Source organism: Physeter macrocephalus, chromosome 14 (genome assembly GCF_002837175.3).
Source record: "Physeter macrocephalus isolate SW-GA chromosome 14, ASM283717v5, whole genome shotgun sequence".
Taxonomy (NCBI): Eukaryota; Metazoa; Chordata; class Mammalia; order Artiodactyla; family Physeteridae; genus Physeter; species Physeter macrocephalus.
The window spans coordinates 110,725,542-110,743,732 of NC_041227.1; the positions used below are offsets into that span (position 1 = coordinate 110,725,542).

General features: G+C 42.1%; 1 protein-coding gene across 1 annotated transcript in view; it reads left to right on the plus strand.

The window, feature by feature from the left end:
- Positions 1-15,950, plus strand: part of CA10 (carbonic anhydrase 10) — a 673,987-nt gene extending 658,037 nt beyond the window's left edge. The window contains exons 7-9 of the mRNA XM_024117389.1: positions 11,075-11,229; positions 14,240-14,414; positions 15,928-15,950. Coding sequence (XP_023973157.1) covers positions 11,075-11,229; positions 14,240-14,414; positions 15,928-15,950 — 353 coding nt within the window. The remainder of the gene's footprint in view (positions 1-11,074; positions 11,230-14,239; positions 14,415-15,927) is intronic.
- Positions 15,951-18,191: the final 2,241 nt, after the last annotated feature.

An 18,191-nucleotide genomic window follows, 5' to 3' on the forward strand; every position in this document is an offset into this window, starting at 1 on the left:
GCCCTAGATATAGGCTCCTAGAAGCGGGACTAAGAGAGAGCAGGAGCGCCCCCTTCTCTTGTCCCCTCATCTATCTGTCAGGGTCAAAGAGAACTAAAGCAAGATAAAGAGACCCAGTATGGGGAAAGGTAACCGCTTTACGTCCCTAATCACAGGTATTTTGTGCTTTTACACTGTTGGGGAATAATGGAGGTATTCCCAGGAGCACTTATCACATACTGAAGGAAGTAACACTGCAGGGATAATTATTGGTCCGACATGTGGGAATGGCCTAGACACTGTGATGCCCAGGACACTGTGGCTGAAACGGATTGATTTTCTCAGAAGGAAAGCACTAGCACTCTTCCCTCCAGCTGAATGCCCCAGGGCAGCCAGCTCTTGGAAGGTTAGCCAGCAGGCGGCAAGAAGGGGAGTTTCTGAAACAGGAGTCATGCACGAGGACACAGCCAGTGGGTAGGAAACACAAGCCTGGAAGTCCCCCACGGAGGCTCTACAGGAAGCAGCAGGTTATTCATTGGCCCATGAATTCTGGTAGAGACAAAGACAACACTACTTGCTCAGGGGCAACTATCAGAGTACCCTGTTTTCATACTTTTAAGCAAGTAAGAAAGAAGTGGGTCCCCACAGCTGCCACCCAAACACACTACCCAGGGACAACTGACCTTGGCCCCCACCCACTCTCCCAACCAGCCCATTCTTCTGCTGCTACCCAGAACTACACCCCAGCATAGCTTCAGTCTGCCACACTCACGCAGATGTGGTACCCACTCTGCAAAGCGCTCAGCATCAGGACCAAGGAAGAGATGCTAACCAAGCACTTTCTGCACTCTGGGCTCTGTGCTAGAGCTTCATGCGCAGGACCTTACCTGGTGCTCACAAGCCCCATCCTCAAAATAGGTACAATTGTTATCCCAGTTTATAGATGAGGAAAGCAAGGCTCTAAGAAGTGAAACCATTTGTCAAGGACACACATCTAGTGAGTGGCTCTATTAGTCAGCAAATTCTGCATAATAAACAAGCATTCAGCGACAGGCATTGATTTCTCACTACTGCATCTCTGGGTTGGTTGGAGTGGCTCTATAGGTCTGCAGGTCAGTTAGGGCAACTTGGCTCCACAAAGCTCTCATTTTTCTGGGATCAAGTACTTCTTATGCTGGTGGTCAGAAATGTGTGATGTTCCTTAAGACCTAGGCTTGAAACTCACACACTGTCACTTCCATCCACTTTCCACTGGTCAAAGCAAGTCACATGGCCAAGATCAACATCAAAATACTCCCATGGAGTTGGGGCTGGGGAGGGAGTGAACATTTCCTGAACAATAGTTTACTCATCCATAATGGGAGAGCAAGCATTCCATCATAGGTCCTCCCAGGGACTTTTCTATGCTCTTACTTTCCTACTCTCTTCCTCCCTAAGGAGGAAAGAAAGCTAAGCTCTGAGGTCTTAAAACTAGTTGTAATGCGATACTTTCACATTACATGAAGCTTATTGGCATGTTCTTCTCTTAATTCCAACTTTAGTTCAGTTGGAAGGGCCATCTCTTTCCTTTTTGCACTTGTTTCCACTCTGAAAGGGACATAAACTATGCACAGAACTTGTGGGCACTTTAAAAGTTCAGGCTTATACCATCCTAAGCCCCCTGCAGCTCCTGTCTGTCCCTTGTCATGGGACTACCAGTGGAAACCACTGTCATTCAAAGGAACACAGTGGCACTGCCATTATTGGGCACATACAGAAACCAGAGAAGGCATAGAGATTGGTACTAGATGGGTCAATCTTCCCCATCAGTCTTTCCCTTGGAGGCCATTTGTAATGAAAAGTCAATCTAAGACTCTGAGCAGAGAGTGACATGATCTCCTGACAAAAGGATCTCTCTGTTTGCTTGGATAGAATATAGGGGCATGAACAAAAGTTGAGAGATGATTGAAGCAACGTTGATTGTGATCAGTCCAACTTGTGGGAGGTGATGAGAAATGATTGGGTATATTTTGAAGGAAGAGCCAAGAGATTTACTGACAGATTGGGTGTGTGGTATGAGAGAGAGGAGTCAACTATAACTAAGGTTTTTAGCCTGAGCAAATGGAAGGAAGACTTTTCCATCATCTGAGATGGGGAAGATTATGGATGAAGCATATTCATGGGTAGGAAGGGAATCAGAATTTCAAATATGTTAAACTCAAGATGGGCGTCAAAGAAGAGGTGTGGAGTAGGCAGTTGGATATATGAGTCTGGATTTCAGGATACAGAACTACAGATATAAATGTGGAAGTCATTGGGATCCAGATGGCATTTAAACCTGGGTGAGATCATGGGAGAGAATAAATAGAGAAGAGAGGCGGACATATCCTCACTTTTGAAAGATCCCCATGACTTAAGATTGTAAATCATTTCTAAAGATATCTTTTAAATCCTACCCTGGAAGAGGCTTTGGTATGTCTGTCTCATCAACTGGCTCAGGAGGTACAAAGAGGCAGGGGTAAGCATGGAAGCATGGGGTGAAATCACTACAAAATGGCAGCCAGTAGGCACACAATCCATTTGCTTGATTTGAACATACATTAGATGATTAGGGAGAAAAAAAGGAATTGTGCAAAATCATTCTATTGAGCCAGCTGACAAAATTAATGCCAGTTAATCCATAAAAAAGGAAAGAAGGAGAATCTTGCCAAAAGGACTGGGGATTTTGGAAGCCAACATTCTGGTAAAAGCCACTATACTTATGGGATGCAATGTGTTCTAGTGAAGAGATATAGAACTAAGCAGACCTGGGCTCCTGGCTCTACCACTTCTTTGCTGTGTGAATTCTGGAAAGTTTCTTAACCTCTCTGAGATAATTTCCTCATCAATAAAATGAGGATACTAATACTGACATTGAGAGGGTTGGGATGAGGATTAAACAAGGCAATGAGTCAGTTGCCTGGACATTGACTGGTATAAACCAGGTGCGTAAAAACATATGTTTCTAAATTATCTTAAGGTATGTTGTGGTCAAATCCAGTATCCTGGAGAGTGGGAGGCAGGTCACTATAAAACTAAATAAAAGTTATCATCAAGGTGAATGCAATACAGGGCACACAAACAACAGAGCTTGTTTACGCTAATGAAACCCAGCTCCTGCGTGGATGGCAATAGCCTAGTGAGCTTCCACTCTCTTTGAAAGCTTGGATTTCATATGTCTGAGCAAATCTTATAAAATTCTCTCACTAACCCGGACTGACAATGGAAAAGACCAGCCTGAATTAATTTCAGGCTGAATTTAGAAAGTGTTCTAAAGAAAATCCATTTTATTAAAGTTAAATTCGCCTTCAACAGATTAAGGGTCAAGACTGAAATGATGGCATTGAAAAATGGATTTTCTGGAGGAGATATTCATAATTTACTTGAAGTATTTTAGTTGTTTAGTGTAGTGTATTGGGAAAATGCCAATATCCCTCCATTTTCCTTGTGTTAATTAATAAGTAGGCACAGAGCCCCAATTACATAAAAGGTGACATTCTTATCATTTGATTATCCACCTGATTTCATGGGGCCAGCATTATTTTTTTTATAAGAATATTTATATTTTCAAGTGGAGCAAAAAACATTCTTAAATGGGTAAGAGGGAGTTGTTATTAGAATGCTTCTTCCAGGGTCCTAGGACAGTGGAGTATTTTAGTAGCTTCATTCTCTTTCAGTTTCATATACTCCATTCATTTCATAGACAGTAAATACAATGGTGAACTTCAGTCCAATAAGAATCCAAAAGATTATAAATTCCAAATTTAAAAGGGTCTGGTTATTGTCTTAATACGTATTTCCAGCAAGGAAATAAAGGCACACAACTCAAAGTGTTTGGAGGAAAGCTTTTAAACATGGTGTTTTGAGCCCTTTAAAAATCTTTTCTCAGACTTGCCTGTTTATAACTTTGCTTTAGCACCCCCCTACCCCAACCCTGACTAAAACATGAATGAGTAGGCAAGGATAGACCAACTTGTAACTGCCTTATACTTCTCAGTTCCTTGGGAAGTGTTCTGTGCACTCACTCCTCAGAGGAACACAGTGTTAAATGTGATGAAATATCACCAGGGAGCTTAAGCATGTTACTCCCGGTGACTTTCTCTATGCTTAATTGAACTTGTGCTTTCTTTTCAAATTAATGGCTTTGGAAATGTTTTCACAGAATGCAAAATGCAGCATTCCACTCCCCATGTTGCAATCCAAGTAGTAACTATAGTCAGCAAGGAAAAGGAACATCTTACCTCTGTTGAATCCAGTTCTCGGAGGCTCTCTTTTTCATTTTTCATTTGTATAAAATGAAAAATCATATTATTTCATTCTTTAGCAATTGCCTTTTTTCATTTCAGTTGAATTTGCCCCAGATTACAAGAGGAAATGTCATTCCATATGAGAAAATTGCCAAAGAGTTCCATATTAATCAGAAGTTAGTCCAGTATTGATTTCTGGAAATGCTGTGCCTTTTTCTCACTGGCATCATTCTCTTTGAATGGGAACTTCATGAGCAGGAAGCCGGGCAATGTTAAATCTCATCAATGTCACATAAGTTAACACGATGCATTTACTAGAGGCTGCCATCTAAGTTCAGACTAAGGGAAAGATTCCTCCACTATGTGATCCTAGGCATTTCATCACAGTGTGTTTCAGAGAAAGAAAGAGAGAGAGAGAAGGAGGGAGGCAGGGAGGGAGGCAGGGAGAGAGGGAGGAGGGAAGGAAGGAAGAAAGGAAGGAAGGAAAGAAAAAGTCAGCTTGGGAGTTGTGTCCAAAACTAAGAACTCAGTATAAGATAAGCATAGATTCAGCAAGAGCATGTCATAAAATCAAAAGCACAGCTGTTAACTTCTCCAATCATTTGAAAGAATAAAATGGGACTATTAACTGTGCATAAATATTCTCTACCTACTGGTTATCCAAGGGGTCTTCCTGTGATGTAGAGGTATATCCAACACATTGAAAAAATTACAACACTGTCATACCAAAAATTTGACCTACAGAAGAAAAATTTATCTATGTAAGCTTGTTTATATTGAAGGATATTTGGGGGTCTATAGATTATTTTTTAACCTAAAGATGACTTTACCAATTATCCAGAATATTCTGGTGCCCACAAGTAAGAGGTTACATGACTTATCCATGAAGAAAGAGTAAGTTACTGCCAAAGCCACAGTTGGAACTTAGACTTGAATTAAGACTCCTGCTTGAAGTCCAGGGCTTTGCCCTCTATATGATGATGATGATAGATAGAAGATAAATAGATGATAGATAGATAGGTAGGTAGATAGATAGATAGATAGATAGATAGATAGATAGGAAACCTCTCTATAAAACTACGCATGAAAATGTATTTCATGCCATCACTTCCTTTCAGTAAATATCCTTAAAACAAGCAGAGGCATGCATGATCAGCCTATTGGCCTCTGAGCTTCACCCCAAATGTTTATCTCTCTGTTTATAAACAACTCTGACCTCTAGATCTTTGGCATCTTTACTAATGAATAGAGCCTTGAGAATTTGGAGAGCAGAATCCATCTTTCAGGACATTAGTTCTTGGGCTCCTTTCTGTCTACCATGACCAGAGGATAACACTGACATGCACAAACTGTTGATTTTCTGCTGGCTGCTGCATGGACAAGGTAGTCTGTGGGTAATAATTACTTCCTGACCTGGTAAGCCATGGAGGACACCCCAGTGTTCCTTGACACTAGGGCTGAAAACTTTCTTGGGTCCCACTGCCTCTTTCTTGTCAAATACATCAAGCAAGTCTCTGTGGGGAGAAAAGAAGATATAAAAAGGTAGTCAGTGGTTCTCAAATTCCAATCCCTAAAAGATAAAACAGTGATTTAATGGCAGGCTTTGAGGCAGAAACGTGAGTCATGAGGACAAGTGTTATATGTTAAATGCACACATTACAGTTTCAGCAATGTAAACGCACAGGTGTGTTTGGTGCAGAAACAGTAACGCCGCATGGAGACAGGCAACAGTCTCCATCTCATTCTGAGATCTGGGGCATGACATATTTGGGAGTAGTGGTGAGCAGCATGTATTTAAGCTAATGGTATAGACTGAAGCCTCAGAGATTTTCTCCCATAATCTGACAGATGATGTTGCTTCTTCCTCCTTTATTTTCTGTCCAGAACCACCAGCAGGTGAAGCTGCTGGGCAGAAACCATTTCATTCATTCATGCAACCAATGTTTAATGAGCACCCGCCATGTAGTGGACCCCATGGTAGGGCTTAGGGAATCAGAGATAAAAGATGGAAGCCCTTCTCCCAAAGGATCTTACAGTTTACTGGGGCATTCAAATAGGTAAGTTAATTATTGGCAAGCTAATTCATTAAATATGGTGTAAAAGGAAGGCACTAACCCAGTGGGGGAGAGCCAGGAAGGCTTGGGGAAGCCAAGCAATGTTTATCCCAGGGAAGCTGGGCAAGGACATTAGTATTGGTGAGTACTTGCCATGGGCCAGGCAGGCCCTGTGCCAAGTGCTTGAAAAGTGTGATCTCATTTGTTCCTCAAACAACTTTGTGAGGCAACTACTCTGTCTTAGGCAGGTTGGCCTTCTATAATAAAGCAGCATAGACTGGGTGGCTTATAAACAACAGAATTTACTTCTCATAGTTATGGAAGGATGAAAATCTGAGATGAGGGTGCCAGCATGATTGGGTTCTGGTGAAATCCCTCTTCTGTGTTGCAGAATTCTTGTTGGATTTTCACATAGCAGAAAGAGAGTGAGAGAGCCCTCTGGGGTTGTTTTTAAAAGGACACTAATCCCATTCATGAGGGCTCCACCCTCATGACCTAATCACCTCCCAAAGGCTCTGCCTCATAATATCATCACATTGGTGATTAGGATTTCAATCTATGAATTTGAGGGAGACACAACCATTCAGTCCACTGTCCACTCCAACCATCTGCATACTGAGAAACTGAGGCTCAGATGGTTACCTGCATGTCCAAGGTCATGCAAATGGTGAACAGCAAAGCCAGCACTGAAACTCCAGTCTGAGAAAAAAGTTCACATTCTTCACACAGGGGTTTTTCCAAGTTCTGTAGTGTGAGGAAATTAAAAGGGCAAAGATGAAGTATGCATATTAGCAGATTCATGGGCAGAAAAAATGGTGAATGAGGACTGTGGGAGGGTAGAAGCTGTCACGTTCTGTGGCAACCATTGTGCATCTCACAGGTGACATGGGTAAAGAGGAATCTCCTGGCAGGACCACAGCAGCAGAGCCTGGGATATCAGCACAAGAGTGTTTTGGAAGCAGGTTTTTACCCTGCTATGTGGGTTAAATCCATGAACGTAACCTCTTGCTCCTGGCCTTCCCCCTGACCCCAACACACACACAAACACACACACACACACACACACACACACACACACACACACACACACACACAAACACACACACACCCCAACCCTGTCCTCAAATACAGATGAAACACAGAGGCTAATTAAAGTTTCAGAATAACATAAAATTTTTTTTCTTTACTCTAGTCATGCCTGGAATGCCCCTCATTCTACGGTCTCCTTCCATCTCTCCTCCCCACCACCCCTAATAAAATAAAATACAATAATAGCAGGCACAGACCTACTGGAGAATGGACTTGAAGATACGGGAAGGGGGAAGGGTAAGCTGGGACAAAGTGAGAGAGTGACATGGACATATATACACTACCAAATGTAAAATAGATAGCTAGTGGGAAGCAGCCGCATAGCACAGGGAGAACAGCTCAGTGCTTTGTGACCACCTAGAGGGGTGGGATAGGGAGGGTGGGAGGGAGAGAGATGCAAGAGGGAAGAGATATGGGGACATACGTATATGTATAACATTCATTTTGTTATAAAGCAGAAACTAACACACCATTGTAAAACAATTATACTCCAATAAAGATGTTTAAAAAAAAATACAATAATAGCAGCATGCTAGAGTACCCAATATGCTCCAAGTGCAAGCTTGGTTAAACAAATCACATTGATCTTTAATAAAGATGTGCCAAATGCTTCCTTTTCTCATTCAATATGTTAATCTTCAGGCCAAGCCACCATCAGAGGAAAGATCATTAAATGCAAATTTGATCATGCTATTCCTCTGCTTAAAACCTTTCCTTGGCTCCACATTGCCTACAGGATGAAACCCTAACTCCCAACAGCACAGAGAAGGACCTTCTGGGTGTGGCCTGTACTGACCACCCCCTCAGCCTTATTCCTCACAACACCTCTTCCCCTGCATCTTACCCATGCACTAGCCGTCCTGAGTATGCGCTGCTCTGTGTCTTTAGCTTTCTTTACCGTGACCATCTACAGTGCCCTTGACAGCCACCCTTACCAGTGACACACTGATTACCTCCTGTTGTTCAAGATGCAGTTCAGGTCAGCTCCTCAATTAATCCTCTGCAGTCCCACCCCCAGACATAACTGACAGCCTCTCAATGTACCCAGTGCAGATATATATCACTATCTCTGTGGCTTCTTGCTGTATTCACTTATATTACGTCCTGCTTGCCTATACCTAGCTTAGTGCCTGACACATACTAGGGGCTTAAGAAATAGTTAGAGCCAAACGGTGGCTACTCAACATAAGGTTGTTGTGTTGACACCTGATCTAACTTCCAAGGACCATCACATCAGTGTGTACTCTGGGCACCACAGTTCTGTCATGGAACCATCTGACTGCACAAGTCAGAGTACAGATCCAGCCCAGCCATATTCCAATCACTATGTCTCTCTTGGGCTTGTCTTGATAGAAAGGTAGAAACATTTAAATGGAAAGAGAAAGAAAGGCCTTTCTCCTAGTGTTGGTCTCCTAATCCAGCTTGACCAATCTCTCTCATGGGCATTTTGTGGACAGAGCCCTGGAGAAGTTCAGTTACCCTATAAGGGTAGGCAGAGGCCAGGAGGGGCAGTTTAGGATGAAGCAGGCTAACAGTGGTTTTATTTACATTGTTCTAAACCATTGGATCAGTTGACTTGTCCTTAACTCAATTGGCAAGCAAAGGAGCTCTGAAAACCAAATTTCCTTGGCAAAGATGGCTCTTTCTTATCAGAGAAACTTGAGTGAGCAATTTCTGGAGGAAGAGATGGGGAAAGTAAGGGATTTTTGCCTAGGAAAATGGATTAGCAGCATTAATGCTCAGGATAAGTAGGTACAGCCTGGGCCAAGATGCACTTATCATCACCACCCTGATATTAGGGTCAACATATTATATATTTTTTGCAACTTGTTATCTGTCTCTTCAGCTAGAATGAGGGCAGGTATCTATTCTTATTCACTGCTCTACCCCCAGAGCCTAACCTGGTGTCCAGTGCTAAGAGGTGCCTAGTGAACATTTTTTGAATGAATGAATGACTTTGGCCTGGAAGTCAGGTGAGCTGGATTCCACTTTCCACTCTGCAGTTACCATCTAGCACTCTGACCTTGGGCAGGCCACTCTGCCTCTCTGATCTTCAGTTTCTTGTCAATGAAGATGTTATTATATGCCTGACTAATCTTACTAGGACAGTATGAGGTTCCAGCTGTATGTGAAAGTCCTTTTTTACCATTATACATGCACAATACTGAATTTGAGAGATTATTTCAACCACCAAAGAGTCAGTCCTTTCCCACTGGGAGTTGAACACATGGATGAGAAAATGTATGTGAACATAGGAGGACTGGAGGAGCAGGTCTTATCCCTCTGCCAGCCAGGCTTTGCGTCCCTGCCATGTGTTCTCCAGGCTCCCTGGGCCGGCCACAGTGGTGGACACTCATGACAAACCAGGGGGTGAAAGACTCCTGAAGACATAGATTAGAGATCACTGGGGTACAGAGAGCAATGGAAGCCATGAATATAGATGGGTTATGATGAGAATATAGACTGAGGGAAAAAGAGCCTTGGACTGATCCTCGGGAAATGCCAACACTGAGAAAAGCAGGTAGAAAATCAGAATCCAGCAACAGAATCCTGGAAGGAAAGGCCAGAAAAATCAGAGTCGCAGTTATGGTGTTTTAGAAGCCAAGAGAAGAGAGAAAGAGTCTGCAGAAAGAAGAGAGGAAGGATCATGAGAAGAGGAGGAGAGAAGTTCATTGAAATTTATTGATATTTGAAAACTCCAGTACATTATAATTTTATAACAATACAACCAATGCATTGAATTTAAAAATCAGAATGAAATATACCAACATGTTAATGGCAATTGTTTTATATGATCAGAGTTATTATTTTCCTCTTTCTTTTTTCCATATAGTCTTATATGTACTTATGTTACTTTTATAATTGAAAAAGTATATTTAATAATAAAAGATATATGAGTGTGACTACCTCGAATAGGTATAAGACAAAGCGTTATCTATATGGGCCTTATGGAGAGGAGAGCCACAAAAATGAAATCAGTTGTTGAACTTAACAATTGAATCTCATGGTAGGATTTGGTCTGACTTACTTTTCTAAAAATATCTTCTTAATGTTCTCTTAATTAAGCAATGTTAATAAATAAGAATGGTGACCAGGCAATATTTTAATGAGTCCTAAAGCCTTTAACTGTGTATTTCATTATGACTATAATGTTATGGGTCCAGGTATCAGGGACCATAACCAAGGACTTGGCTCTTCCTATTGTCCTTGTGGTAGACCACATTACTGTTCACCAATATTCATTGTCTCATCCTATGGGAGGAATGTGCTTCCTTAAATCTCTAACATCAGCCTTGGCCATATGATTTCTTTGGCTAACAAAATGTGAACAGAAGTGACATGTGCCAACATGTGCCAGTGTTTTAAGAGCCAACATATGTTCCACCATGCTTACTTTTCCTCCTATCATTGTGAATCACAAGGGTCTAGACAGCGGCTGCTCTGATAGTCTGGGTCCCAGGGTATGGACAACAATGACATGCAGGAAACTCTCAGCCAAACTAGAATGGACTTGTATCCGAGCAAGAAATAGACCTTTTTTGTTTAAAGTGATTGTGATTTGGGGAACTGTTTGTTACTGTAGCCCATCCTGAGACTTATAGTCTTCTGGAATCTGAAAAGAAAAAAAATTATCAGCAACACCAGCACTTTCTCAAGAAATCTAATTCTTATTTTTTTTTTCTCTAGATGATGCATATTTACTACAGGGACTTAATATAGAGGAACTATATCCAGAGACCTCTAGTTTCATTACTTATGATGGGTCAATGACTATCCCACCCTGCTATGAGACGGCAAGCTGGATAATAATGAACAAACCTGTCTATATAACCAGGATGCAGGTGAGCTTCTCTGTGGTCTTTTAGCTAATGGGGAAGATGATGTGAAGACTGGCTGGGTTTGTGGAGTGCCTATTGTATTAGTTTGCTAGGACTGCTTTAACAAAGTACCACAAATTTGGTGACTTAAACAACAGAAACATATTGCCTCACAGTTCTGGAGGCTCTAAGTCCAAGATCAAGGTGTCTACAGAGGTGTTTCCTTCTGAGGAAGTGAGGAAGAATATATTCCATGCCTCTTCCCTGGTTTCTGGTGATTTTCTGGCAAACCTTTGGTGTTCTTTGGCTTGTAGGAGCATCACTTCAGTCTTCCTTCATCTTAATATGGCATTCTCTTAATGTCTGTGTCTCTTTGTCCAACCCCCCCCACACACAATAAGGACATCAGTCAAATGGGGTTATGACCTACCCCAATCAGTCATATTAGATTAGGGCCCAACCCAATAAGCTCATCTTAGCTAATTATATCTGTAATTACCCTATTTCCTAATTAGGTCACATTCTGAGGTACTGAGGGTTAAGACTTTAACTTTTTAATCTGGGGGTACACAATTCAGCTCATCACACTTATGTTTAAAGAATCAGCATCTGGGGCTTCCCTGGTGGCGCAGTGGTTGAGAATCTGCCTGCCAATGCAGGGGACACGGGTTCGAGCCCTGGTCTGGGAAGATCCCACATGCCGCGGAGCAACTAAGCCCGTGAGCCACAACTACTGAGCCTGAGCGTCTGGAGCCTGTGCTCTGCAACAAGAGAGGCCGCGATAGTGAGAGGCCCACGCACCGCGATGAAGAATGGTCCCCACTTTCCACAACTAGAGAAAGCCCTCACACAGAAACGAAGACCCAACACAGCCAAAAATAAATAAATAAATAAATAAATAAATATTAAAAAAAAAAAAAGAATCAGCATCTGGAAAGACTTAGCATGAACTAATTATAGATGCACCCTACCTGTCTGAGTGAGAAAAGACAGCAGGGTTAGTTCCCAAAGTGTGCTCTACAACTCTAGTGTTCAAAAGGCAGAGCAAAATGGATGGTTTGGTCAAATATGTTTGAAAAAGCTTTATCAGGGAACCCTCTTGCACTGTTAGTGGGAATGTAAATTGATACAGTCACTATGCAAAACACTATGGAGCTTCCTTAAAAAACTAAAAATAGAACTACCATTGACACAGCAATCCCACTACTGGGCATATACCCTGAGAAAACCATAATTCAAAAAGAGCCAGGCACCACAATATTCACTGCAGCACTATTTACAATAGCCAGGACATGGAAGCAACCTAAGTGTCCATCAACAGATGAAACGATAAAGAAGATGTGGCACATATATACAATGGAATATTACTCAGCCATAAAAAGAAATGAAATTGAGTTATTTGTAATGAGGTGGATGGACCTAGAGACTGTCATACAGAGTGAAGTAAGTCAGAAAGAGAAAAACAAATACTATATGCTATCACATATATATGGAATCTAAATGTTAAAAAAATGGTTCTGATGAACCTAGGGGTAGGACAGGAATAAAGACTCAGACGTAGAGAATGGACTTGAGGACATGGGGAGGGGGAAGGGTAAGCTGGGACGAAGCTTTGACATATAGACACTACAAAATGTAAAATAGATAGCTAGTGGGAAGCAGCTGCATAGCACAGGGAGATCAGCTTGGCGCTTTGTGACCACCTAGAGGAGTGGGATAGGGAGGGTGGGAGGGAGACGCAAGAGGGAGGAGATATGGGGATATATGTATATGTATAGCTGATTTACTATACAGTAGAAACTAACATAACATTGTAAAGCAATTATACTCCAATAAAGATGTTAAAAAAATAAAAAAAAATAAAGTAGAAATAAAAGAGAAAAAAGAAATAAAAAGAGCTAAATCGATTTCATTGCTGGGAGGTTTCTCAGGGTCTTTAGAATGATATACATGTCAGTCTCTAAGAAGAGGCAATATGATATGTAGCATTTCATAAACATATTTGAATGTGGGATCTTTTAGAGCATCTCACAGTATTCCTAGTTGAGCTGGCTAGTACTTCTCAGAACTGAATGGGAACTAGGAGATCTGGCCTCTGAGGCCAGCTTTACTAATGGCTCCTTATGAGCTACTAAGCCTGTTGCCCCATTTCTGTGAAGTGAATTCTCTTCTTTATAATGAGGGGTGTTACATGAGTCTATTCTATGATTGCGAGGGTCTATAAAAACTCAGAGGAAAGAAAAGCAAAGGAAGCAAATCCAATCTCCTTTACAGGATATGTACTTACAACCCAACAACAATTTGAACAATTTGAAGTACCTGATGCTATCTGTATTTACTGGGACTCTTAGTGACAAGCACCCCCCTCCAGCTAACTTCAGCTTAGAAAAAGGATTTATCCATGAGATACTGGGTCATCTTATGGAATTTAAGATTATAAATTGATGTCAGGAAGTCACTGGAATCAGAACCCCAGAAGCCCTTTCTCTCTGTTCTCTCCTGCTCCCTCCTGCACTGTAGCTTCGTTCTCCTCTACTGCTAGAGAGTCTTTAGCTTCACAGTCCTGGGTGGAACATGGCTGCAAACATTTTAGTCCAGCTCCTGATCCTGATATTCACAGAAAAGGAACTGAATTAATCCAGCTTAGTTTAGCTCTGACTCCTGCACCAATCACTGTAGTTTGAATAATACCTATGTGGGAGAATAATTCCCTGAATTACTGAACCCCAAGGTGTGATAGAAAGAAGAGACCCTGGAGAACACCCAGCTGGGTTTCCTCCTTTGACAGACAGTGTGTCATAGGACAGAAGAGAATCACTGACTTGTTCAGAGGCACACAGGAACCAGGGAGCTTGAAAAAAGGCTCCCTCCAAGCATGGAGGCATCAGTGGGTTGTACCCACTGAACCCATGAATCAGGGAGGCCTCAGGTGCCCTTTCCCACACAGCTGGCACTGCCCAGGTTGGCCACAGTCTATGTGGTCTTACTTCTTTCCTGGTATGGGTGGATCTCACAGCTGTTTCTCTCTCCTCAGATGCATTCCTTACGCCTGCTCAGCCAGAATCAACCATCTCAGATCTTTCTGAGCATGAGTGACAACTTCAGGCCTGTCCAGCCACTCAACAACCGCTGCATCCGCACCAACATCAACTTCAGTTTACAGGGGAAGGACTGTCCAAACAACCGGGCCCAGAAGCTTCAGTATAGAGGTGGGTTCAGTGGCTCAGAGGGCAGTGGAGACAGGCCAAGCCCAGTCTTCCTGCTCACACCTACTCTGAAAGGCCAGGCACTATCTCCCATTAGAGGAGTCATGATTATAAGTGACATTTACATGGTGCTTTTCTATTGAAAAAATCTGTATTTCATAAACAGAGACAGAGATCAAATCTTTAAATCTCGTCTGGCTCAGGCAAGACAGTATTTTCATTGCCTTTTTACAGAAGAGCCCAGAGAGGCTGATTTTCCCAAAATTATGTGTTAAAACAGGACAGCTAGAAGCATTAGCACTTTTAGTTATATACACAATAGACCCCCTTTCCCCCTAGAAGGTGAGCAAATAATTCTGGATGCCAGGCCATTGGGACCCAATAAGGTGTGTCTGAATGCATCTTTTTCTAGTGCTATGTCCCTAGAAGTGACTATAATTCCTACTAGAGGGGACATTCAAGATGCCTCCTGCCTCCCATAACCCTCTGGTCCACACCCAGCCCTCTCTCTTCCCTTCTACACACGAAGTACCTATTGATCATTGTCATAAACTCTCAACATGGAAAGGAAGGTGGAGAAAGGACAGTGTCGTGGAGATGCCCCTAACCAGGAGTTAAGACATCCAAGTTTCTGCCATGGTTCTGACACTAACAAGCCATACAAACCCAGCCAAATCATTTAACCCCCGGGCTCTGGGTGTGTCTGAGAGGGAAAATTAAAGACAGAAATGTGGAGGAATTTGGAGAGATAAAGTGGAGGGTAGAGGTGGTAGCTGCTTCTAAAGCTGCCTGGTAACATCCATAGTCCCCATATTTAGGCAGCACATTATTGTTTCAAAAGGGCTTCCCTATCCAGGCTCTCATGTGCTCCTCACAACAATCATGAAGTAGATGGAATAGGGACACACCCAGAGTGCCAACTTTTTCTGCAAAGGGCCAGATGGTAAATATAGGCTTTGTGAGTCATAGGGTCTCTGCCACACTCTGATGTTTAGGGTGAAAGCAGCCATAGACAATATGTAAATAAATGGTTGTAGCTGTGTTCCAATAAAACTTTATTTACAAAAGCAGTTCACAGCTGGATTTGGCCTGCAGGCTGTCATTTGCCCACCCCTGGTCTAAAGCAGCACCATCCACTACAGCTTTCTGAGACGATGGAAATATTCTATGTCTGCATTGTCCAATAGGGTAGCTACTAGCCACATGTGGCTATTGAATGTTTGAAGTGTGGCTAGTGTGACAACTCAACTAAGTTTTCAATTTTATTTAGCTTTAATTAATTTAAATTTATATTAGCCACATGTAGCTAGTGACAACCCTACTGGATAGCTCAGGCCTAGAGGTTCATAAGAAAGTGGAGCGGGTAGTTGGGATACATAGAAGTAAGCAGACATTTTGAACACTGTCCCTTCCCCTTTGGAGTAAGCCCCCCAAACTGTGTGTAAATTAATCCAATTATGCCTTGTTTTGTGTTGTTTGTGTGTTTTGTTTTGTTTTTTTCTCTCTCTCTTTCCAGTAAATGAATGGCTCCTCAAATAGGAAAGTAAGCCAAGAAGAATCCCACCTCAGTGAAATGCTACAACTGTGAATTGACGTAACCTAAACTGTCCCCCTTCTTTCTTCTCTTTCCTTCCCTCCCTCAAGCCTCATTCACTCTTTGGATTGGCCCTTTCTTCATGAAAATTGTCTGCAAAACCTTGGCAGAGGAATATATCTCTTACACATACTCACAAATACACACACAAGCACTCACACACACATACACACACATGCAAATATATCTACACACATACACACTCACACAGCCCCCCAGATGGGAAGTTAAATTTTAGAAACAAAAGGCTCATTCATAAGAGGTCTTAGAAGAAAATAACGAATTAACCTGATAACAATTTTGATACTGTTTTCCGAAACAAATAAATCTACCCAATGAGAATTTTCAGCCTTGTATATTACAAAATTCTTCCAAAAGAGAGAGAGGAGAAAACACAGCTCTGACAGCATCAAGTGGACTTTTGTTCTTTGCATCAAGTAATCTCAAATAGTGTCCTAGGATCCTTTATGGGTGCTGGTGACAGGTGAGCCAAGACAAAGTTGGCCAAGGACACATTTCTAGATTGTGATTCTTCTGTTTACTCAACAATTTAAAAAGAAAAAAGGACAGACATTGAATAGATACACATTGTATATATATATCACCACAGACTATTAAAAAATGGAATTATTACCCCTCTTTGTCATATATGTGTAGTAGGATTTGCCAAGATCAGATTGATCCATTTGCTGTTTCTTATTTTCCAAAGGTCATACATTGTGTTTGGTTATTGTTAACAGCTCAATAAATGTGTTTAACAAGTTAATTTCATTTTTCTGGCTTTGGTCTATTCTCCTTCCTTACAGGCTAAGCCCTGGCTTCATGCAACTGCATTCTTTGCTTTCATTTGTTTCTTCATCTACATGTTTTGCTCATTTGCAGCCAGTTTTTACTGACTTTGTGGCAATGGGAATGCATTTGCTAAGCAAGTATAACTTTAACTCCACTCCATGGCTCGATCATTCATATGAGGTGAGGTTCAGTCTGAGATCGTAGGCGACAGATTTCTTGCATTTCAAAACTGCCACCGCCCACTCCACCCCACCCCCGTGATGCTCCCTTGAAGGAATGCACTTTGTCTTGTAAATTCTTGGGAAAGGGGTGTCTTTTCTCTCCAGTTGCAGCTGGATCTCACAAAGTACAAATGAATGCCTTTCTTTTCTTGTTTATAATGGTCACGCACTGTGTTTGGTTACTGTCAAGAAATCAATAAATGTGTGTAACAAGTTATCCAGTACCGTGTCTGAGTTTATTGAGGAGGAGGGCACTCCCTGCTGAAGCCTCTGAGTCCTGCTGTGTCCACAAGCAATTGCATTATGGCCAGCAGGGCAGCCAGACCCTCCAGAACAGCCTGTCTGGTCATTCCCAGAGCCAGGTAATTAATACCCTGTTGAGAAAACATATAGGCTTAGCTGCTGGAAGGGAAGAATTGGATGTTCATTCAGTGGCCAAATTAAAAATAACTTTCATCTTTCCTTTCTGTTACAGCTCCAGAAAGTGGGAAAGCACAAGCATATAGCTTCTGTGCAAATGGGAACATCCACAAATATGTCAAAAACTTCAGCAAGTGGTTAGGTTTATTGATGATGAAAAAAAAAAAATCAAACAGCCAGATATTTCATATTTGAAACAGTATACTTAATTGGATTTTTTCCACTTTTTGCACCAAAATTAGTTAGATGATGACCTTAACCATGATGACATATAACCCTGTTTCTGAGCAATCATATTTTTCCAGAAAACCAGATCTGTCTGCAAAGATTTAGGGTGGGCAGGTGGCAGTCTTTCTTTGTATGGCTTGCTGCTTCCTCTCTAGGTCAGAATCTTCTTCAGCCTGCAAGGGCAGGCAGTGATGTAGTGTGTCAACTAAGCCTGGCTTCAAATCATCACCGTACCACTTACCTGCTTGCTGTGTGATCTTAGGCAAGTTGCTTTACTTCTCTGATCTGTAAATTGGGGATGCTAATAACTGCTTCCATGAACTATGAGGCTTAAATGCTATATAGCTACTTAAAACAGCTAGCACAATACCTGCAATGATTGTTCTATAAAGACTGATTATAGGGCTTCCCTGGTGGCGCAGTGGTTGCGCGTCCGCCTGCGGGTGCAGGGGAGCCGGGTTCGCGCCCCGGTCTGGGAGGATCCCACATCCCACATGCCGCGGAGCGGCTGGGCCCGTGGGCCAT